Consider the following 22,910-nt stretch of genomic DNA (forward strand, 5'->3'; position numbering starts at 1 on the left):
AATGGGTAATATCAGAGGCTGTACGCTTAGATAAGCGCTTTAATATGTTTACAAATCGATAATTTTCGCAATTAATAGGGATAAACTTACCATAATCTAGTCGACGGACCGTTTACCGAGTCTGACCGTCTGAGGTAATTTAGGCGCTAAAATGGCGCGCGCTTTCATAACGTCAAGTTTCACGTCAGACTGAAAGCTATTAAAATTAAAAAACAAAGTTCAGTTTGAACCAATATTTCTAGACAACTACAGTGAGCACGTCTGAAGAAAAAGCCACTGGATTTGAAAAATGTGAGGTTCATAATATTAATTCAGATTTTTAAAAGCAAGTGATACGTTTTCTGAGGAGTTTGTAAAATTAATTGGTACTTTTAATGTAGGTCTATGTAAAATTTATTTTGTATTAACATTACACACAATTGCTTTGGTGTTTGTTCAACCTTTCACAGTTTGCCATTTTTACTGTTTATGGGTGGTTAACCATGACCTTTTTTAACAAAAAAGATTTTAGCATAAAATAACACCAGGAATTCCCAAATGTTTTTGTTATCCGAACCTCTATGACCTAAAAGTCCCCCGAAGATTTTAAATATTTCAATAATTTCTCAAATTGTTCACAGTTCTCCGTTATTGCAAGTAAACAAATTATTAGTTATTTAATTTGATATTTTTGTGGTTTTATTAAGGTTAAATAGACTTTATTTTAGAGTGACAAATTAATGTTTAAACATACTAATATTTTAAGTATACCAATTACACAAGATTAAGAGATTTCAAAAAACTTTTTCTCTCTATACTCAATCAGCAATGATATGCGCATCAAATATAAATCAAACAGCACCAAGAGATTTCATGATTTTCTCTTTATTCACTATCATCAGGAAGATCCCACAAGATCAATAAAGTTGATAACAGGTGCTCCCACAATACAGGACAAAGGTCAAGGGTCAGAGGTCAGCAGTCACACCCTTCCACTCAACACACACTCACACACATACACAACTAAAGACATTCAGCGTCATAAGATTGTTCAGTCATTTACCACTGATGTAAATGAAGAGGCTTTCTCTGTTTTCCTGAATTTCATCCCAAATAGAAAGAGAGTAGAAAACAGTCGCAGTATCAAAGGTGAAGAATTCCTGATTCAGAGTGTGTGTGATGATCATATTGCTGTCTCCAGGATGAGCATCCGTCTGTCTCTCTCTTCGACAGCAGAGGGACTTCAGTATTTCTGTGTGTGTGTGTCCCTGCTGTTCTGGACCCTGCAGGTGAGTGTAGTTTGGTCCTGAATGCCCTGGGTAAAGTGTGACTGTGCCAGCAGAGACCAATCAATCTCTGAGTCTCACTGCTGATGTCAGGAACAGACCTCCAATGAGAGACAGAGAGAAATGGGTAGAGAGAGAAGAAAGCGAGAGACAGAGATAGACAGACAGGTCTAAGAGGAGCGTTGTGTGTAGAACAGGATGTAGGCCTGAGTGCTGCACACCTCCTCCACACTGCACACGTTCATCTCAGAGTCGTTACAGTGAACCCAGAAACCTGCAAGACAAACGCAATTACTATTGCACCGCATGCCAAAAGCAAGGGTTGCTATAATACCAATTGTAAACCCTAGTCTCGAGAACTGTGACTTACCTCCTTCAGTGTTATAACAGTAGGCCGTGTAGTGCCCTGAGCCAAAGCCTTTCCCATGATGCATCACTACAGCAGATAGGTCATAGGTGTAGGCTTCTCTCTGCTGCATCGGAGCGGCGTCCGAGCAGCAGTATGGTTGTATATTCAGGACCTGATCAAAAGCCACGTGGACGCCGATCTTCTCCCTGTGGTTCCGACCGGACCACCTGAAAACACAAGGACTGAATTGTTAGGACGGGGTGTGGTCAAACTAACAAGGTGAAAACACAGGAAGGGTTCTGACTGACCTGAAGCGTTTGAGGTGTAGCCGCAGCACCTGAGGTAAACGGCAGATAAGTAACTGCTTACAGGCCTCTGAAAGAGACAGGGGCTTATGGGACGATTTACGGCGCTTTCCTGAAACGGGAAATTTTGATAAATGCATCAACAACTAGAAGGAAGAACAATTCTTGACGTCTGTAAGAAAGACGGAACTTACTGTTGCAGAAGTTGCAGGCGTAAATGCAGCCCTCCAAAGCTTCCGTCTCCGTGAACTTGGCGAGCATCTCTGACAGGGAGCAGCTCTGTTGACACGTCGCAGCGCTGGGCTTCTCCATCCGGTGGTATCGTTCTGGGAACTCCAAAGATAAATCCCAGAACGGCTCCACCGTGTTCGACTTGCGCTTGCAGGACAGACACGTTACCTGCAGGGACATCGGAAGTTCAGTTTAGAAACGTGGATTATTGCAGGCAAATCTGATACCTGATACACCCAAAGCCCTAAATGCATTAAAAATGGTAAGTTGCACATCACCTGGCTGAGCAGCTGTCCGTGGAAGATAGTGTTGAGCACTTTGAGGACCTGTTTGGACAGTTTCCGCTGCGTGATGGGGATCAGGAAGTGTTTCCTGGGTCCGTCCGACTCCAGTTCCTGCTGAACTTTATCCAAAAGCTCGCACAAGAACTCCTGCGCATCCTGCTGGTCGTATCCGCGGAACGCTGGAATCAGGTTCCACACGGAATGCAGCATGGCGAACGGAGACACCAGCGTCCACCGACCCGACCACATGACCCTGAAGAGCGTGTGCAGCTCGTGACACAATGACATCTGCTGCCGAGATGAGGACCGCGGCTCTTTCGGTTGCACCAGTTCTGCTGAGCTCAGACTGGGCGGGACGTTCTGTTTGCTGCCCGGCGTGGCGCCTCCGCTCGCCCTCCCCATGCGGCCCAGTGCAGTGAGGGCCCCGGTCCCGCCCACCACACCTTGGTTGGTCTTGGCGAGCAGCTCCTCCGTCTCGCACAGATCCAGTGTGAGGAAACACTCCCGGAACTTCTGCAAGTGACTCAGCACCTGGAGGATGGAGTTCATGTAACACGTGTTCCCGAGGTTGCGCAGTCCCGTTACTCCGGGCGCGAGTTTCCTGCGGCGCGACGACTGTGAGGCGTGATATCGGTGCAATCGCCCCGTGCTGCGGAGCGGTTTGCGCGAAAGGGGCTTGTTGGACAGCGACAGCATGGACTGTTTGGGAGCTGAAGGGACTCGCTCCGGAGGGTCACGGAACTTACGAGGGATGAGGGTGAGCGTCGGACGTGGAGCCTGGGTGAGCAGCCGCGCGCTTTTCCTCGGCGGGACGTTGGCTAGTTCTCCCATGAGCCTTTTCTTGACCTCCCTGCGTTGTCGTCGCTTCTCCTCCCGCTCTTGCTCCTGCTTCTCCTCGCGCTTCCTCTGTTCTTCTTGCTGCCGGCTCCTCCAGTGGCGCAGGGCACTTTGGAGAAGAGTTTTCCGTCGGTGCCACAAGGCCGTCTGCATGGGCAGACGTGGCCCCACGCCGTCCCGCACAACCTCGCACACTCTAAGACTGCCATCAGCTGTTGATGACCGCAGGGAGCGCTGACCAGGGCTGCGGACGGTAGATAGAGCCCCTCGGAGGAGCTTCAGGTCACCCTCAACATTATCGTTCAACACGTAATCTCCGCACGCAAAACAGAAGACGTCTAGTTCGCGTACGTCCATGGCCAGTGGGTGCTGCGTCTGCTGGTAGTGGCTCAGGGAGTGTTCTTCCATGTAGCGGCCACACGCTACATGAGAGCACTTCAGACAAGCCCATACCGACTCCGTGGTGCCACAGTCCACACAGCGCCACATCTGCGGGTTGAGGATGGAGTGGCCCTGGCCCAAACGGAACCGCACCACATGCTTACAGCGATCCATGTCTCCCAACACGCATGAGCACTCGGAGTCAGGAACCACACGCCATGACCGCACTCATCCTGAGGACAACGGAGAGAAGTTGCTTACAATTTGGTTAACAACAATGTGCAAATGTGTATTATTTCAAGTAAGTAATGCATTACTACTCTATTTACTTACTGACTGATGACTGAAAGATGCAAGTTTCAATGCAACATGTCAGTATCAAAAGCAAGATTATCCATTAGGAGTGTGACGGGACATGAGATTGGGTTCACAACAACGAAATGAGAAGATTTTTGCACAGTATTACTAAGAAATCCTCAATGACAAAATTCAATATACAAGCACTCTAAAAGGTTTTGCCACAAAGTGCTTCTGTCCTGTATGATTTCACACAAGTCTCTTCAGACCTTTCTTTTGTATGTAGCCTAATTTGCATGCACCATTTTACTTTTGCTTTCGAATTCGCGATCGCACGTATTCTGTGTATAGGGAGTGGTGGTGGTGCTGTTTTTTCACACAGTTTTTTCTTAGTCTTATTAGGTGCAACAATAATCAAAGTACTCTCTCAATATTCAACGTGCAAACGGAGACCAGAACTAAGAGGTGGTTACAACTACACAGCCTAGCCTAAGATAGGTTTGATATTGGGAGACAGACTATTGTATGTAGTATACTTTCTGCGCGCAAAGGAGCTCGCATTTTACTTTTGCTTTCTAATTTGCCTTGTGCTTTTGAATTCGCAATCACACATATTCTGTGTATAGGGAGCGGGTTGAAGAGCGAGCATTCTACAAGTTTTGCATTTATCAGACGCTTAGTGCCTGTTGCGCAAAGAATCGTCCACCATGGTCTTGTCAGTCATCTCGCCTTACTCTTGTCACGTGATCAGTGAACTGTGATTCTGCAACTCGTGCTGGATGAGCAGAGCAGACGTTTACAATAGTTTACAACTGAAGCAACAGTTAAATCTCGTCACGTTTTGATGCTGCATTCACTTCACCTCGTATATACACCGGAATGTTGAGATGATAACACGTGACGTTATATTCGGAGCTGTTCACGTCCTTGGACTGGGAATTATTCATTTTCATGGCTACATTATCAACGCCTAAATGAATCTACAGTGGTCAGGTGGAGGTTTCAGAAAACTCCCAGCTTACAAGCTGTAAGTACGAGCTCTACGAGGACGTGAACGCTTTTTACAAGTTAGAATCTCGTAACCACAGGAATTACGAGGCCGTGTGAACGCACCTTAATATCACAAGATCTCGTCACACTCCTACTATACACAAAATGTTTTAAAGGACTCACTGTGAGAAACGGTGAGCTTCAGCATCAGAGCGGACGTGTCCTGCTGCTGTACAGTTTAAAGGACTTCATAATGCCGAACAAACACTGTGGACGAGAAATGCACGTTATTTACACCCAAAACTTGAACATGAAACAAACAAAAGTGAAATCAGTGCCATCAAACGGTTCAGTCCTGATCTTAGCAACATCTGTTCCTGTGAGGGGAATGAACTGGTTTTGAAGGGGTGTATGACTGCTCCACTAACAGGGAACGTTCTCAAGACTTTAACTAATGTTCCGGCAAGGTTCTCTTAAATTATGAACAAACATTCTTCCAGTAATAGAAAGTTCATTCAAAGTTATCCGGTCTTTAATAATGTTAGCACAAAAACATTATTGATACATCATTCGTGGAGCATTTTTCCTAAAATGTCTTAGTCTAGTTGTTTAAGAACGTTCCCATAATGTTTGAAGAATGATCAAATGCAATGTTTCCTCAACATTTGCATAACCAAGAAAAAATATTAAGACATTTAAAACGTTCAGAGAACATTCAGAAATGTTTTCATAACTTGATATTTTTGTTAGCTGGGTGTTTGTTGTGCATTGAGTGCATGTTTGTTTTTGTACAGAGCCTTTCTTAGTATTTTGAGTTTCTGTGTTTGAGTCTTGCTGTGTGCGCGTGTTGTATGTGTGTGTTATTATGTTATGAGTGTGTGTGTGTGTGCGTGTCTGTCTGTCTCTGTTGTTTGAATGTTTGTGTATGTGTGTGTGTGTGTGTGTGTGTGTGTGTGTGTGTGTGTGTGTGTGTGTGTGTGTGTGTGCTAACCCGCTAGCGCTACTTACAGAACAAAAGACGCTCCGCCGGGAGACACGCGGAATCCGCGGTAGCGGCGGATCCGGGAGGTTCTGATCCCGGCGCTTGATCGGTGCGTTTGTGTGCGTGTTTACACCGGCGCGAGAGATCTGTTACTTTAAATCCGTTGAACAAAAACCAGCAAGAGCCGCAGCTACAGAATAAACTCACACTGAAAACCCACCGATCAGCTTTAATCGGCCCCTCCGCGCGAGTCCTCCAGGAATCAGCCGCTAAATGTGTTTGATGAGTAAAATCGCGGTTAATATTTGCGTGTTTTTTGTTTTGTTTTTTTTACACTCGCTTTCGGCTGTTATTTACCGCCATCATCCGCACGCGCGAGCTGTCACCATTTTCGGCTCAACCGAACTCGCCCAGCGCCGGCGTCACTGCGCTCTGATTGGCTGAGGAGCGATCAATCGCCTAGCGACCTTGTTTTGATTGGTCGAGATGGAGAACTGTGGCGCTTTTAAGCCGGCTTTTCATGCGGTTGTGGAGACGTCCGTCAGGTTTTAAAGCTCCAGAGGCGGGGTCAAATGAACAGATTAACCTTGTCCATGTCATGATTAGATTTATTTTACAGTAAGATTATAAGCAAGTGCATATTAACTAATAAACAAACAAAAGTGTGGATTTTACAGTGTATGGTAAAGTAACGTACACACGTTTCTGCAATGAGAATGTTACCCAGCATGCTTTGCGACTGTAGTCAAATCAGATCGAGCCTAGAGTTTGAACTGACTGAGATTGAGATTGGTGTTTTCATAGTCATTCACAGTTTACATTTCACTGTTGTGAGTGTGTTGAGATAGTCCCAGAATTATAGTGCAGATGTTGTGCCAAATTTTGACCCCCCTGCCAGATTATTACCCCACTAGTATTGCTAAGTTTATGAGTAGGTATGGGGGAGGGGTTAAGATTAGGGGTGTGGTTAAGATTAGGCAATCAGATAGCAGAGGTGTAAAGAGTACCTGAAAACCATACTTGAGTAAAAGTACAGATACCTTACATTGAAAATGACTCCACTACAAGTTACAAGTAACCAATTCCAATACGACTTGAGTAGAAGTCTTAAAGTATCTGATTTTAACAGTATTAAGTATTTTACTCGCACTGAATGTAGGCTCAGAGATGTTTTAGTCCTGAAAGACATGCCAGTGAAAATAAGAAACAATTGATTTGTAAGATGAGAAATCAAGTTTATTTTCTAAAATCAAAATAAAACTCAACACCTCAATGTTGCAATAAATCAAGGTCAACACAACAACCTTTGATACATCAACAAACTCTCAAGTCTCAGTTGAGCTCAAGTGCACAGAAAGGCCATGGGTAAACCAATATCCGTCAAAACGGTCTTGTCAATATAGCGGATAAATAAAACAATGTAAAGTAAAATTAAATAGTCAAAGTGTACTGTAAGTGCTGGTTTGAGCCTCATCACCAGCACCAAATCAAACATCTGCGATCAGAAACTACCTGCTAATGCACTCACATTCACGTAAAGTATCCTTGTTGACAAGTTTGGGGGAGTAAAGGCAAAACACACAAGATACAGTACCTTCAATTACCTTAGATGGCGATATCACTTCTTTATATCAGAAACAAACTGCTGCAGAAAAAGTTATCTGCCATAAAAAAAAATGTAATTTGTAATTGCATTATTAATCACAAATGGAGTAAAAAGTACATTTACTTGCTCAAAAATGTAGTCAAGTAGAGAGTAAAAGTTGCCAATATATTTGATACTCGGTACAACTACAAAGTAGCCAAAAAGATACTTAAGTACAGTAACTAATCACATTTACTCAAGTACTTTACACCTCTGTCAGGTAGCGACTTCAACAAGGGGGTAATAATTTGGCAGGGGGTTGAAATTCTTGTCGGCTGTTGTATTTATTCAACTATCATTGGTTCCCAGAGTATTATGAGAAGATTAGTTTCTGGTTAACTTAAAAAAAAGAATGTTCTCAGAATGTTCTTGTTTGGTTTCTCCCCACAAAAAAAGTAAAATCATATGGGAACATTCAGTGCTAAACATATAGTATGTACTTAAACTTCATGTCCTGTCAATTGTGATTTGAACCATGGTGATTTTAAGATCGTATTTTATATAAGGCTGATAAAAGCATGTTAATTGGAAATCATCCACAGTGTGTTCTGCTCATGCATATTCAAATGAATTGGTATTTTCTAGCCAATTATCTGCGCCTTCATCTGTTCTGCAGGCGTTTGTTAAATGCAAATGTGGTTTTCAAACATCAAAGCAGACATTCTTCAAGCGAAATCAAAGAACCAATGCGTGTCGTTATTTAAAATGAAATCTGACTGTTTTGTTCGTTTTGGCGAATTTAAACAATCCAGAAAGAATTGTGCCAGCAGCTTTTAGCGATTGAATCTCTGAATCATTTGCAAAATCAGAACCAGTTAAAACATGACGCCTTTCACAAGACAAACTGCAAATATTTTCATGAAAGTGTAATAAATTAAGAGTAATCTACGAATCATTACTTCCAATTAAAGGGTTAGTTCACCCAGAAATGAAAATAATGTCATTTATTACTCACCCTCATGTCGTTCCACACCCGTAAGACCTTCAGAACACAAATTAAGATATTTTTGATGAAATCCGATGGCCCTGCATAGATCCATTAATGTACTAAAAACATATTTAAATCAGTTCATGTGAGTACAGTGGTTCAATATTAATATTATAAAGCCACGCGTCAAAAAAACAAAATAACGACTTATATAGTGATGGCTGATTTCATTAAATATCACAGTTTTTTGGCAAATCACTAATATTGTGAACCTTTTATGACGTAACAAAGCCTTGTTTGCTGAAGTACGGATTGAAAACAAAGGTTTGCGTTTCTACCTTAACATTGATTTTATTTTGATAAAGATTGCAATTCAAAGTAAACACTTTATTTTACAAATTCCAATGTACAGATAGAAAATAAGCATCCACAACTAAAAAAAGGCAGGAACAGATGCTTCATGTACAAGCACAAAAGAAACGAGAAATGTTCTCATCACTTGTATAAAGTTCTTTCTCAAACTCCTTGCAGGACTGTCTGTATCTCTGAAACCGCGAGTAATTCCTGACATCGGTTTGCTTGCGTTGAGTTCCGGTGAAGCGTAACGCAGGTGTCAGCGCACGCCGCTGCCCGGCATCACCTGCTGTTTGCGAACTTTGCTGAAGAGCTCCAGGTACTGGCTCATGGTGTCCATGCAGTCCACCGGCACGCACAGACCCTCGGGTTTGTTGGTAAACACCGTCGGCAGCTCGGGAGTGTTTGATCCCAGAAAACTCTGCATGAACTCCTTCATGAGGTTCCAGCAGTCTCCAGGGATCACGCACGCGCAGTACTCCACCTTCAGACAGACATCCTCAATTACTGTACATCATCATGCGTTTCTCAACAGAACTTATTTTGGATTAATCGGAAAAGACAATGGGTCTCGTTCACGCTTATGGTCATTCACAACACATACATACGAACATGAATGTAATGTCAATTAATTTGGAGTATTTTAAAGGCCGGTTCACACAAATAACTATAATAATATACTCGCCAACGTACGATAACACAAAGTTTCCTCTAAAGATTCACAGCTCAAGCTTTAACATGGCATTTCTTACTTATACTCACTGTATATGATTAAATATCTATGTATTTAATGTAGTCTTAACACAAAGGCCAGCCTGACTGTTTGGTTACATTTTTTCAGTTTCTCAATAAATAATTTTTTTTTACACATGGTAAAAAAATTCTGAAAAAAATGTGCTACTGGCGAGCAGTTTACTTTTTTGACGTAAGTTTGTTTTCAGTTGTTCTTATTAAATTTTTTACATTTAAAATAATTAGTACAAAAGTTATTTATGAATCATGATTTGTTTGTGATAAAGTTTGCATGCAGATTTCTCACACGAGTTCATGAGTATGCGCACTTAGTTTTAGTAAATTAAAGTGATATTTACATTTGTTTGTAGTTGTTCTTGTGTTTTTCATAAATTTAAAATAGTTAGTATGAAAGTTATTTTAATCATTTTTTCGTAAAATGTTATTAGCATGCAGATTTCACGTACAAATTCATGAGTACGCACAATTAGTGAATGAAAGTGATCTTGGTGTATTGATTATTGATGTTGTTAATATTGATTATTATTGTTCAATTAAATTATTGATGACTTATGATTTGTTCGTAAAAAAAGTTAACATGCAAATTTCATGTACAAATTTGTGCGTACGCATGCTTAGTGAATCAAAGTGATTTTGTGTTTGTTTTCTGTTGATCCTTAGTTTTCGTAAATTTAGAGTAAATGTTAGTGCGAAAGTTTTTTTGTATCATGATTTGCTCGTAAAAAGTTAGCATGCATTTTTCTCATACAAATTCATGAGTTTTCAAACTTAGTGAAAGTGATCTTGGCATACGTTTTTTTTTTAGTTCTTATGTTTTTTCATAAATTTAGAATAAATGTTAGTACGAAAGTTATTTAAGAATCTTGATTTGCTCATGAAATGTTCACAAGCAGAATTTGTGCGTACGTACTTTTAGTAAATTAAAGTGATATTTACATTTGTTTGTAGTTGTTCTTGTGTTTTTCATAAATTTAAAATAAATGTTAGTATGAAAGTTATTTTAATCATTTTTTCGTAAAATGTTATTAGCATGCAGATTTCACGTACAAATTCATGAGTACGCACAATTAGTGAATGAAAGTGATCTTGGTGTACATTTTTTTTTTTTTTTAGCTGTTCCTATGTTTTTTCATAAATTTTGAATAAATGTTGGTATGAGAGTTACTGATAAATCATGATTTGTTTGTAAAAAGTTAGCATGCATTTTTCTCGCACAAATTCATGAGTTCGCAAACTTAGTAAATGAAAGTGATCTTGGCGAACTTTTTTTTAGTTCCTACATTTTTTCATAAATTTAGAATAAATGTTGGTATGAAAATTATTGATTACTTATGATTTGTTCGTAAAAAAAGTTAACATGCAAATTTCATGTACAAATTTGTGCGTACGCATGCTTAGTGAATGAAAGTGATTTTGCGTTTGTTTTCTGTTGATCCTTAGTTTCATAAATTTAGAATAAATCTTAGATTGAAAGTTATTTATGAATCATGATTTCCTCGTGAAATGTTTGCAAGCAGAATTTGTGTGTACGTACTTTTAGTAAATTAAAGTGATTTCGTTTGTTTTCCGTCGTTCCTACATTTTTTTCGTAAAAAAGTTTGCATGCAGATTTCACGTACAAATTCATGAGTACGGACACTTAGAATGAAAGCGCCGTACGTTTGTTTTGAGTTGTTCCTACGTTTTTTCGTAATTTAGAGTAAATGTTATTGATGACTCATGATTTGTTCGTACGCAGATTTCATGCTCAGACACACTTCGTGAACGAGACCCACTGAACGCATCACAACCTCGACTGAAATCCCTCTTGCGCTGGAGCTCATGGCGATGGTGCCGATCTTCACCAGGAAGTCGCAGTAGCGGTAACGGGCTCCGCGACTCTCCACCTTATGGCCTTTGGCGTTCTGGAAGTGGCTCTTGAGTTTCACCATCAGAACGTCAAAGTTTGCGTCTGCGCTGAGACCCGGTCCGCCCTCGAACAGAGCCATGCAGCTCAGCGGCGTCTCCGAGTTATGCATCACGTACAGCAGCTTCGACGGCTGACCTACAGCAGAGAGAGAGAGCGTTTCGCCATGGTAATATGCAGTGTGGTTCCCATGGTAACACACGGCAGTGTGACGCGGTTACCGGTGGCGTTTCCCGTTGCGTGGTACGTCTCACAGTCCACCCAGAAGTTCCCCTGTTTAACGGCTCCCAGCTGCTCCAGCTTCTTATGCAGCATGTCGACCGTCTGCTGCACGCTCTTGCCCTCGGCCACGGGCACCTGACACACACTGACACACACCTTATTTTCTTCACGTGAATTAATTAATATACATTCATATCAATTTGTGTAATATATTCCTTCCAATAACAATAGTTTTTTCATACATCTTTACGAAAATGAAAGGGTTAGTTCACTCAAAAATGTCTGTCATTAATTAGTCTCCCTCATGCCGTTCCACACCCGTAAGACCTTCATTAATCTTCAGAACACAAATTAAGATATTTTTGATGAAATCCGATGGCTCAGTGAGGCCTGCATAGCCAGCAATGACATTTCCTCTCTCAAGATCCATTAATGTACTAAAAACATATTTAAATCAGTTCATGTGAGTACAGTGGTTCAATATTAATATTATAAAGCCATGAGAATATTTTTGGTGTGCCAAAAAAACAAAATAACGACTTATATAGTGATGGCCGATTTCAAAACACTGTTTCAGGAAGCTTCGGAGCGTTATGAATCAGCGTGTCGAATCTGCTTTTTAGTACATTAATGGATCTTGAGAGAGGAAATGTCATTGCTGGCTATGCAGGCCTCACTGAGCCATCGGATTTCATCAAAAATATCTTAATTTGGGTTTTGAAGATGAATGAAGATCTTACGGGTGTGGAACGGCATGAGGGTGAGTAATAAATGACATTATTTTCATTTTTTGGGTGAACTAACACTTTAATTATGGTTTTACTGCAAATAAAAAAAACATGGTTATTGAACTTATTCCATAGTAACCACATTGTTTCACTTCAAAAAGGACAGTTCACCCAAAAATGAAAATTCTGTCATCATTTAATCACCCTCAAGTAGTTCTAAACCTGTATACATACATATATTAGGAAGATATCTGGAAGAATGTCAGTAACCAAATAGATCTCGCCCCCCATTTCCTGCCATAGAAGGAAAAATAAATACATGGTAGTCAATGGGGGCCGAGATCTGGTTACTGACATTCTTCCAAATATTTTCCTTTGTGTTCAACAGAAGAAAGAAATTCATACAGGTTTAGAACTACATGAGGATGAGTAAATGATGACAGAATTTTAATTTTTGGGTGAACTATCCCTTTAAACTATGTTTTTTGCGTAAAAAAAATATTGTTTCTTTCCAAAGTCTCTCAGTGGATTCATCACAGCGCGAAATATTATAATCGTTTTATAAACACCAGAGCACTCAAAACGAAACATATAAACACAATTTATTAAACAATAATATGAAAACAAAAGTGTTTTGCTCACCACGTTACACCCATTTCTTTGCCGCAAACTTCCGCGAGCCCGTATTTACTTCCGGTTCAATCCGGCTTTCGTGAATAACACAAAATCAGTTAAATTGAAGAAACTTTAAAAGGACAGTACATATAAATCCGTAAATATGTACATAACTCATTAAAATGATCGCAAATGCGGCGAAACGTTGATTGAGCCGCTCATGTGAGCGGAAGTAAACAGTGTGACGCAGCGCCGGTCTGAGATCAGCTGTTGTCAGAGACTCTGATCCGCGCTCGCTTCATTCATCTGACCTCAGATCAGCCGCACAGACACATACACACTTCTGCGCCATTTGCTTCAGACACACGTGTGTTCCGCGCGCAGCTGCATGTCATGAGTTGAGAACGGGACTGTTAATAATAATAATAATAATAATAATTCATCATCATCATCATCACATAATGCCGAAGGTGAAGAAGAGCAGAGGCGGAGCGGAGCGCGGCGGTGTCGGCGTGTCTCTGGCCGATCAGATCCTGCAGGGAGACTCGGTCCGGAGCAGCGGCCGCGTGAAGAGCCGAAGCCGGACTCCCGAGGAGGAGCAGGAGTATGTGGACGAGAAACTGTCCAGGAAGATCCTGCAGCAGGCCCGAATACAGCAGGACGAGCTGCAGACCGAGTTAGGACTCGCTCCAGAAACCAGAAGACAGCCAGCTACTCAACTAGGTGAATGAACCTACCTGACCATCAGCCGGCGGACCCGGGTTCGAGTCCCGCTTAGCTTCAAACAGCTTTAAAATCTGCATACTTTACATTAAAGCATAACTATGATCAAAACATACACCAGTCTGTTTTAATTAGGGCTGGGTATTGACACAATTTTCACGATTCGATTCGATAATCGATTCTTGGGATTTAAGAATTGATATCAGTTCGTAAAAATGAGATTGATTAAACTGATTGATTACCCAGCCCTCCTTTTGATCCATATTAAAGTGTCTGTGAACTGCATCTGGTGTTTCAGGTCCGCGGTCACATGATGGAGACTCTGATGAGGAGTGGCCGGCTCTGGGAGAGTCTGCGGAGGAGACGGCTGGAGAGGTGGACGTGGATCCTGAGGACGAGAGGGCCATTGAGATGTTCATGAACAAGAACCCGCCGCTCAGGTGAGCTCCAGCGAGTCCGGTGTGTGTGTGTGTGTGTGTGTGTGTGTACGCAGTGTGTCATGTGACGTGTGTGTGTGTGCTGTGACAGGCGCACGCTGGCCGACATCATCATGGAGAAGATCACGGAGAAGCAGACGGAGGTGGGCACCGTGATGTCCGAGGTGTCGGGACGAGCCGTTCCTCAGCTGGACCCCAGAGTGGTGGAGGTGTACAGAGGCGTCAGCAAGGTCATTTTCACCTGGAGAATATCCTCTTTTTCCCTCAAATGCTAGTTAATGCTACTGATTTTCTTCTGGCATACAAGCAGATAAAGTCCAAAGCTTGAAGAAACAACAATAAGATGTTCTTAAGAAAATATTTGAGAACTTCCTAAGGATTTTTCGAGAATTGCAGTTTTTCTCGATGATGTTGGTGTTTCACGCTCTCTTCCTCCGCAGGTTCTGTCTAAATACCGCAGCGGGAAACTTCCCAAAGCGTTTAAGATCATCCCGGCTCTTTCCAACTGGGAGCAGGTCCTGTACCTCACGGAACCGGAGACCTGGACCGCCGCCGCCATGTATCAGGCCACCAGGTCAGAGGTCAACACAGCCAAAAACATCGCCTCTGATATATAGGCGTAACCATGCCTTGAACATTTATTTAAAGAAATTAAATAATTAAAGGATAAACAGGGATTTAAGGGATAAATAAGAAATAAGAACAGTAAAGTAAGTTATAGATGAAATTATAGCCTATAGTTGTGAAGTAGTCCATTTAAACTCTTCGCAAAGATTTTATTTGAAAATATGCACACGCTCACTCTTTTTTTAATATATGTCAAAAATCTATAAAACATATCTCATCTCGTCACATTCAGTTATGAATGATGTCATTTAAATGATTTTATGCGGATTTTCAATTTAAAATGGAGAAATTCCATAAGTTGAGTAGTTTGCATCACTGTATGTTACTGCGATTCGTTAAACGTTCATCGTAAAAACGGTTCTCAAATATTATACATTTAGCTACTTCTATCTCACCGCGCACTTACTCTTTCACTGTAAATACTAAAAGCGCTGTTAGAATTCACTCATCTTCAATGAACATTAAGCCCCGCCTACTTTGATCTGATTGGCTGTCACTGAGGCAGACCAGCATTAAGAAATATCAAATATTGGGGGGACCCAATATTTGACCCCCTATGGTGGTTACGGCCCTGTCCAAACGTGAATCTCATTTATGATGTTTGCGATCGTGATGTGAAATTAATGCACTTACGTGACTTCTGAGCAGCAGTACAAGCTCTTCTGTGTTTTAATAAACAAACATTGGGAAATATTGTAATAAATATTAGGAATTTTTAGCTTTTGTGTTTTTAAGTTGTCATTGTAGAGAGTGTTAATATATACATGACGAATATAATAAATCAGGAAACGAGAAGATTTAATGAACCTTGTATATGACGCATTTGAAAGTGCGATAAATCTAATCAAATGTAAAATTTAAATTTCTCAAATGAAAACAAATGTGATTATTTAACCCAGTGTTATTTTAGTGTCATTCAGATAGTTTTTAATTTCAGTTTTAGTTATTTTAGTATACAAAGTTAAACTGATTTAAAAATTAGAAATAGTTTTTTTTTTTTTTATAAAAAAATACTTGATTTTATTTCAGTTAATTTTAATTATATTTAAAGCAAAAAAAGTTGATTTCTTATGGTTTTAGTCTAAGTTTTGGTTAACTCTGGTGTGTGGGTGTAGGATCTTCTCGTCTAACCTGAAGGAGCGAATGGCTCAGCGCTTCTACAATCTGGTGCTGCTGCCCCGAGTCCGAGACGACATCACGGAGTACAAGCGGCTGAACTTTCACCTCTACAGCGCGCTGAAGAAAGCGCTCTTCAAACCCGGAGCCTGGTTCAAAGGTCAGTTCATCTGCATATTCTGCAATTCATTGTACTCTTGAAATCATTTATTAAAGTACTGTGCAGAATTAGTCGAATGGACAATGTGCCACATTTATACTGCAAAGGTGGCACAGAAGCGCTTCTGAAGTGGCATGTAGGTGTCTTTACTGCGAGTGTTTAATGCTGCTCAGAGGTGCAGTTACAGCTGTGCGCTTTGGTGGGTCAGAGCTGGCATAATTTAGCCTGGCTTTATGCATCATTGCGTTTTTACGCTGAATTTTGAGCAGCCTTAACTCCGCTGTGCCTTTATGCTGATTAGATGCACACAGGAATATTCCAATAGCTTGAGCAATAAAACTCAATTTATTTGATTTCTTTATTTATTTTAGAGAAGAGCATCAGTAATGATGTGCATGTAAACCTGTTACTGTAACTGAACACTAGAGGGCGCTGGTGACCTTCAGATGTATGACTAGATGAGGTTCACTTTTTTAAACATTCAGTTTCAAAGTTGCTTTTTTATCTATCAAGATACATTTTTCTACCACTAAAATGAACAGAAAAGAGGAAATGGAACATCCTGGACTTCACTGGAAACAAATGATTTCTGGTTAAATTATGTTGTGACTGATAAAGAAAACATCACTGTATTAATTAACAGATCACAGAGAAGAACCTGAACTTTGACTGTAACGCTGTTATTATTGTTTACTGAAACTATTCAAATTCGTTTGGTTAACTGATATAAAATCAAAGATAAATATTAGATGGATAGCTTGAACTTAATCTAAGTTTATGACAAATAAAATTAAATTAGGTAGAAATATTTCATATGAACACAAACTAATAAAATGACAAGAGCATATGGTAAAATATAAGACGAGGCACTCCAGGTCAAACCACTGTTTTCCTGCACTATTTTGCTTCATCGGACTAGAGGAAAGAACACATTTGAGTGTTTATCTTCATTGCACTGTTTCTATTTGCGTCTGTAGATTGAAGTTTCAGTCCACACCCTTCAAAGTTTGTTTTCTCAAAATGAGTTTTTTTCTACACTTCAGTAACGCTTACTTACACCAAAATTTACAGTTTTATTCATATCTATATTCTGAAGGATTTTACTGAGGGGTTTGTCCATATATCATTCACATGGTATAAATTTAACATTCCTAAAACAGGGTGAAAATGTTTTTTTTTTTGTTTTTTTTTCTGTCCGCTGAGAGTATTTTCTGATTCATGGACTGATTAAAAAGAGAACTGCAAAATCCCCTCTGTAAAAATCTTTAACTCTAATGTGTCAATAACATGAGAACTTTGATCCTGGCATATTAAGTGCATATTTAATGCATCATTTGCATATTTAAGACGAGACACTCCAGGTGAATAGGGTAAAACATTAACTAATAGATATCACCACACTTCTCCAGCTGATCGATTACATTAATAAGCGCAAACATTATTTAATATTACAAGTTTTCTGAAATGTTGTTTATATATGCACATAAGGCTTTATCTAATTAAATATGCACTAATTTGCATATATTTTCACAACAAAAATCTGAATATTGGATGGAAATCAGGTTCAACATTGACACATTAGAATCAAAGGTTTTAACAGAGGGGATTTCTCTTTTTATCACTCCACAAATCAGAAAATACTGTCAACAGACAGAAGAAAAATGTTTTTTTTAGGAATAAAATCTTGTATAAAATCAGGCAAACTATACTCCTCCGTAAAAACCGTCAGAATATAGATAGGAATAAAACAGTGTTTTAGCCTGTAGTGTCTCGCCTGAAACAGAAATCTTGCAAAACACTTGTCCTAAAGCGCCATGATTAATCAGCTGATGAAAGTTTGGTGATGTCTGTTTGTGAGTTACATCTGTGTGTGTTTGCAGGAATCCTGCTGCCGCTGTGTGAATCGGGCACGTGTACGCTGAGAGAAGCCATCATCATCGGCAGCATCCTCACCAAATGCTCCATCCCAGTGCTGCACTCCAGGTGAACGAACACCATGACGGAAAACTTTGCTTCTCTAAAACTACGAGCTTTAAACACGTGTCAAGCTAACAAACGCCACGGACACCAGCTTTATGTAAAACATTCTCCTCGCAGTTTATAGTCTGAGTTACATCTGACTCGGGTCAAAGTTTGAATTAATTGTTATATACTTGCACTAGCATATTGAATATGACAATTTAGTTCAAACTTTGACCTGTGGAGGGCAGTAATACACTTAGCAGTGTCTACACACTAGAGAAGAAGAACAGAGCTAGTTCAAGATGAGCATTTATGGTTAAAACGTATACAATTTTTAATTTTTTTTTGAAAATGAGCAATAGTTTCTCTAGATTAGACTCTTATTTCTCATCTGGTATCGTTTAAAGCTCTTTGAAGCTGCACTGAAACTGACATTTTGACAGCGCTTCTGAAGTGTGTGAAATAACACTTGGTTTGTTTACGTCCTCTTTGCAGCGCTGCGATGCTGAAACTGGCAGAGATGGAGTATAACGGAGCCAACAGCATTTTCCTGCGGCTGTTGCTGGATAAGAAATACGCCCTGCCCTTCCGTGTGCTCGACGCCCTGGTCGCACACTTCCTGTCGTTCCGCACGGACAAACGGACTCTGCCGGTGCTGTGGCACCAGAGCCTGCTGACGCTGGTGCAGCGCTATAAAGCCGATCTGTCCTCCGAACAGAAGGAGGCGCTGTTGGAGCTGCTGAAGGTTCAGACGCACCCGTCGATTTCAGCCGAGATACGGCGAGAACTGCAGAACTCTGAGGCGCGAGATCTGGAGGACGCCACCCCCGCCATGACCGTCGACTGAGCCGCGAACTTTGATAACGTGTTGGAATGACGATGAAATGTGGGATTATGCCGCAATATATTTTGCATTTTTGCAGTGATGCTATGTTTATATTTTTGGACTTGGTTAGAACTTAATAAAAATCATAAACTCCAGATCTGTTTGGTTTTATTCAAGCGCTTACCTTGACATGAAATGTTGTTCTCAATTAATTTTGCTTCCATGATGAGTGAAATAAATGTATATAATCTTGGTTTTATTAATGATTTGTCTATTTGACAAATATATATGATTTATGAAATCTTATGGAAATCAATGAGCTGATGTTAGCAGAAAGGAGTTTTGTGTCTTAAGCGGATGTTATTAAATTTAATTAATGATTATGAAGAAAAAAAATATCTAATGGAATTTATAAGACCAAAAACACAATAAAATAAGTTATGACTTTAAGCGGGATCACGGCCGATGTGACGTCACAACGATCGTCGAGATTCTCGTGAGCGCGGTAACACCGCGCGCCGCAGCTCGCGCACCAGCCTTCCTTAAACTGAACGAAATAATGCGTTTTTATACATGAATTCGGCTAAATGTATGTTGTATATAGTTTGTAGGCCTGTTAAGAGTTTAGTACGCGTAAATCCCGCGTCTCGCTCGAAGTTTCTGTCAGAATTACAGTGATGGAGTTACTCTGTCATGAACATGTCGAACTGGACTCGAGCTCTCAGGTAAAATCCAGACCGCTTCGGGCGTTCAGAGACGCGGTTCTGACACAAGACTCGCGGGTCCGGCAGAACCTGCTGAGCTCGGAGAGACCGAACATAATCAAACCCGGTACCGAACAGACCGACGTCCAGCCGTACATGCGGCGAATATTAACAGGGTGGATGCTGCAGGTGAGTGGATATCAGATCTGAATTCTTAATTCGAATCATACTGATCTCATGATGTCTTATGATTCATATTCTGACTCACTGATTCGAATCATACTGATCAATTGATGTCTAATAAATCTGATTCACTGATTCGAATCATTCTGAATCATGACTCATCGTTGCGTGTTGTTCTTGATCGAGATTATGACAGTCATAATTATGACAAAAAATTGGAATTATTACATAAAAAGTTAAAATTATTACATTGAAAGTTGAAACTATGACAAAAAGTTGAAAATACCTTTTGTAATAATGATCTCATGATGACTGAGTCATATTCTGATTCACTGATTCGAATCATACTGTTCAATTGATGTCTAATAAATCTGATTCACTGATTTGAATCATTCTGAATCATGACTCATCCTGCGGGTTGTTCTGGAGCAGGTGTGTGAGGATCAGAAGTGCGAGGAGGAGGTGTTTCCTCTGGCCGTTCACTACCTGGACAGGTACATGTCCCAGAATCCCGTGCGCAAATGCCATCTGCAGCTGCTGGGAACCGTCTGCATGTTCCTGGCCTCCAAACTCAGGGAATCGTTTCCTCTGAGCGCCGCCAAGCTGTGCGTCTACACAGACCACGCCGTGACCGTCCCAGAAATCCTGGTAGGTCATGTGACCCATCACTTTTTAGCACTTTGCAAACTGTCCAGCTTGTGGAAACTCAACTTTGAACTGTTTTTTCCTCATGTAATGTGTGTGAAGGATTGGGAGGTGCTGGTGGTGTCGCGGCTCAACTGGGATCTGGCCTCAGTGCTGCCCTCTGACTTCCTGGAGCTGCTGCTGCAGGCGCTGCCGCTCAAAGCGCAGAACCACGCGGCCGTACGGAGACACGCCCACTCCTACATCGCCCTGAGCGCCACAGGTACGTCACGCGCACACAATGTGAAGATCAGTTCGCCGTGCACGCGTCAGCAGCTTCTCTGTCCGCCCGCCGCTGCCGCTGATCCTGCTCTTTGTTGGCCGTATAAGCCGTGCGTCACATATATTATGAGCCGCTTTTGTTCTCCTGCGCTCGAGTTTCAGCATCTTCTGCTCTGAAGCGTCAGATCTGCATTGTGACAGTGAAATTCAGCACAAGCTCCACCCACTTTAGTTACTGTTGCTAAGTCAGAAAGCTTTACAGGAACAGCTGTGGAAGGTGAATCAGTAATAAATTGTATTTGTTATTCACACGTGAAGCATTTTTATCTGCCATTTTTTACACAACAGTGATGAAACACTTGATAAAGGCTGAATGAATTACAGCTGTAAGTGATCAGAACTGTTGCCTTAAAATAATTTAGTTGAAATAATAAGGGCTTGTGTTGTTTTTCAGAGCTGAAGTTCTCCCTCTTCACTCCGTCAGCGGTGGCCTGCTCATGTGTGACGGCGGCTGTTGTCAGACTGAACATCCAGAAAAACACCTTCACCGCTGACGGCCTCCTGCAGCTCCTGAGGAACATCCTGGACGTGGACATGGTGAGGACAGACACCTTCATCCACACAGGACAAACCAATCATGCTTTGGTAAATCACAATTAGGGCATTAACAGTTGAAATTATGAGCAAAAGCTGAAATTATGACAAAAAAAAGTTGAAATTATTACATTAAAAAGTTGAAGTTGACAAAGTCAAAATTATGACATAAAAAGTTAAAATTATTACATTAAAAGTTGAAATTATTACATAAAAGTCAAAATTATGACAGTCATAATTATGACATAAAAAGTTAAAATTATTACATTAAAAGTTGAAATTGACAAAAAGTCGAAATGATTCATAATTATGACAAAACGTTGAAATTATGAGTCATAAATATGACAGTTGAAATTATTACACAATTTGAAGTTGACAAAAAGTCATAATTATGACAAAAAATGGAATTATTACATAAAAAGTTTAAATTGACAAAAAGTTAAAATTATGACATAAAAAGTCGAAACTATTAGTCATAATTAAGACAAAAAGTTGAAATTATTACATAAAAGTCGAAATTATGACAGTCATAATTGACAAAAAGTTGAATTACATAAAAAAGTTGAAGTTGACAAATTGAAATTATGACAAAAAGTTGAAATTGAGTCATAATTAAGACAAAAATGGAATTATTACATAAAAAGTTTAAATTGACAAAAAGTTAAAATTATGACAAAAAGTCGAAATTGTGACATAAGTCATAATGACAAAGTCATAATTTCAACTTTGTCATAATTTGGACTTTGAATGTCATAATTATGATTCACCAAAAGCATGATTATTTTCTTCTTCCATGTGAACCGTGTGTGATTGAGTTTGTCTCTGTGATTCAGGCGTCTCTGCGCGAGTGTTTCTCGGCTCTGGACGAGACCATCGACCTGACGCTGCCGGCTCCACCTGAGCTCCAGGGTCAGGACGTCCCGCTCTGACAGGTGGACGCATCAGAACCACTCAAGTTTGAATGAACTCTAGCCTTCTCTTTCCGACGGTTGCCGGTTCTGGTGCACTTGTTGACGATGTTCGCGTTAGTTTTTAATTGTAGCAGATGTTCTGCACTCCAGCACATACAGCATTGCCCTGTCAGACACACACACTGCTGATTTCAGACACATCTACTGCTTCTGTCATTAATTTAATGCACTCTTCTTTGATATGTAATTGATAAACTTTTTCTCAATTGTAAACTTGAAATATGTGAAAATAAAAAGCATAGATTAGGATGGTGAATGCTGGTTTACTCAACACTAACCAGGTCAATCTCACACAAATTCACAATTCACCCTAATGCAAAAAAAAAAAAGAAAAAAAAAATTGATTTTAAGAAAATGAAGTCTATTTTACATCATGAGATTATTTTTATGACAATTAATCACAGTTTCACGATTAAATTCAAAATTTCACAATTAAATTCAGAACAACAAATAATACCAATGATAAATACTTGCAGTTTAAAATAATCAATGCTTTTGTATACTAATTAGCAGAGGGGGGTTAAATGTAATGTAAAAATAATCTTTATTTACTTTATGTAAAATCTTTTCATCTTTATTTTAGGGTAAAATATATCTGGGATATTTTTGGCAGGTTAATAATTTGATTA

At 40.2% G+C, this 22,910-nt stretch overlaps 4 protein-coding genes across 5 annotated transcripts; 2 read left to right on the top strand and 2 right to left on the bottom strand.

Moving 5' to 3' along the window:
* Positions 1–866: 866 nt before the first annotated feature.
* Positions 867–6,316, bottom strand: usp49 (ubiquitin specific peptidase 49). Of its 2 annotated transcripts, none has more exons than XM_067398903.1 (7): positions 6,142–6,316; positions 5,123–5,206; positions 2,429–3,885; positions 2,114–2,318; positions 1,923–2,031; positions 1,636–1,841; positions 867–1,539 (listed from the first exon to the last, which is right to left on the bottom strand). In XM_067398903.1, exons 3-7 carry the CDS (start codon positions 3,824–3,826, stop codon positions 1,436–1,438), a joined length of 2,022 nt encoding a protein of 673 aa, XP_067255004.1. In that variant the 5' UTR covers positions 3,827–3,885; positions 5,123–5,206; positions 6,142–6,316; the 3' UTR covers positions 867–1,435. The 2 variants fall into 2 exon arrangements, with proteins under 2 accessions (XP_067255004.1, XP_067255003.1); XM_067398902.1 differs by having other exon boundaries at positions 5,948–6,316.
* Positions 6,317–7,274: 958 nt separating this feature from the next.
* Positions 7,275–13,272, bottom strand: med20 (mediator complex subunit 20). The gene is made up of 4 exons (XM_067397163.1): positions 13,100–13,272; positions 11,729–11,874; positions 11,392–11,645; positions 7,275–9,332 (listed from the first exon to the last, which is right to left on the bottom strand). Exons 1-4 carry the CDS (start codon positions 13,111–13,113, stop codon positions 9,108–9,110), a joined length of 639 nt encoding a protein of 212 aa, XP_067253264.1. The 5' UTR covers positions 13,114–13,272; the 3' UTR covers positions 7,275–9,107.
* A 126-nt stretch (positions 13,273–13,398) lies between these two features.
* Positions 13,399–19,069, top strand: bysl (bystin-like). Its single transcript, XM_067397162.1, has 7 exons — positions 13,399–13,795; positions 14,094–14,235; positions 14,324–14,462; positions 14,673–14,806; positions 15,975–16,135; positions 18,016–18,118; positions 18,593–19,069. Exons 1-7 carry the CDS (start codon positions 13,534–13,536, stop codon positions 18,942–18,944), a joined length of 1,293 nt encoding a protein of 430 aa, XP_067253263.1. The 5' UTR covers positions 13,399–13,533; the 3' UTR covers positions 18,945–19,069.
* Positions 19,070–19,600: 531 nt separating this feature from the next.
* ccnd3 (cyclin D3) lies at positions 19,601–22,291 on the top strand. The gene is made up of 5 exons (XM_067398904.1): positions 19,601–19,816; positions 20,243–20,458; positions 20,558–20,717; positions 21,171–21,313; positions 22,144–22,291. The coding sequence occupies exons 1-5, from the start codon at positions 19,601–19,603 to the stop codon at positions 22,237–22,239; spliced, it is 831 nt and encodes a 276-aa protein (XP_067255005.1). The 3' UTR covers positions 22,240–22,291.
* Positions 22,292–22,910: the final 619 nt, after the last annotated feature.

Source organism: Chanodichthys erythropterus, chromosome 10 (genome assembly GCF_024489055.1).
Source record: "Chanodichthys erythropterus isolate Z2021 chromosome 10, ASM2448905v1, whole genome shotgun sequence".
Taxonomy (NCBI): domain Eukaryota; kingdom Metazoa; phylum Chordata; class Actinopteri; order Cypriniformes; family Xenocyprididae; genus Chanodichthys; species Chanodichthys erythropterus.

Bases quoted from the DNA above. Each gene is read 5' to 3' on its own strand.
- usp49 (XM_067398903.1), bottom strand. From the start codon at position 3,826: ATGGATCGCTGTAAGCATGTGGTGCGGTTCCGTTTGGGCCAGGGCCAC. The intron at 1,842-1,922 runs GTCAGTCAGAAC...TTGTGTTTTCAG, and splicing joins CTACACCTCAAACGCTTCAG to GTGGTCCGGTCGGAACCACA. The intron at 1,540-1,635 runs GTAAGTCACAGT...TTTGTCTTGCAG, and splicing joins CTGTTATAACACTGAAGGAG to GTTTCTGGGTTCACTGTAAC.
- med20 (XM_067397163.1), bottom strand. The intron at 11,646-11,728 runs GTAACCGCGTCA...TCTCTGCTGTAG, and splicing joins CGCAACGGGAAACGCCACCG to GTCAGCCGTCGAAGCTGCTG. The intron at 9,333-11,391 runs GTTGTGATGCGT...GTCTGTCTGAAG, and splicing joins CAAGAGGGATTTCAGTCGAG to GTGGAGTACTGCGCGTGCGT.
- bysl (XM_067397162.1), top strand. From the start codon at position 13,534: ATGCCGAAGGTGAAGAAGAGCAGAGGCGGAGCGGAGCGCGGCGGTGTC. The intron at 14,236-14,323 runs GTGAGCTCCAGC...GTGCTGTGACAG, and splicing joins AACAAGAACCCGCCGCTCAG to GCGCACGCTGGCCGACATCA. The intron at 14,807-15,974 runs GTCAGAGGTCAA...GTGTGGGTGTAG, and splicing joins GCCATGTATCAGGCCACCAG to GATCTTCTCGTCTAACCTGA.
- ccnd3 (XM_067398904.1), top strand. From the start codon at position 19,601: ATGGAGTTACTCTGTCATGAACATGTCGAACTGGACTCGAGCTCTCAG. The intron at 19,817-20,242 runs GTGAGTGGATAT...GTTCTGGAGCAG, and splicing joins TAACAGGGTGGATGCTGCAG to GTGTGTGAGGATCAGAAGTG. The intron at 20,718-21,170 runs GTACGTCACGCG...GTTGTTTTTCAG, and splicing joins CATCGCCCTGAGCGCCACAG to AGCTGAAGTTCTCCCTCTTC.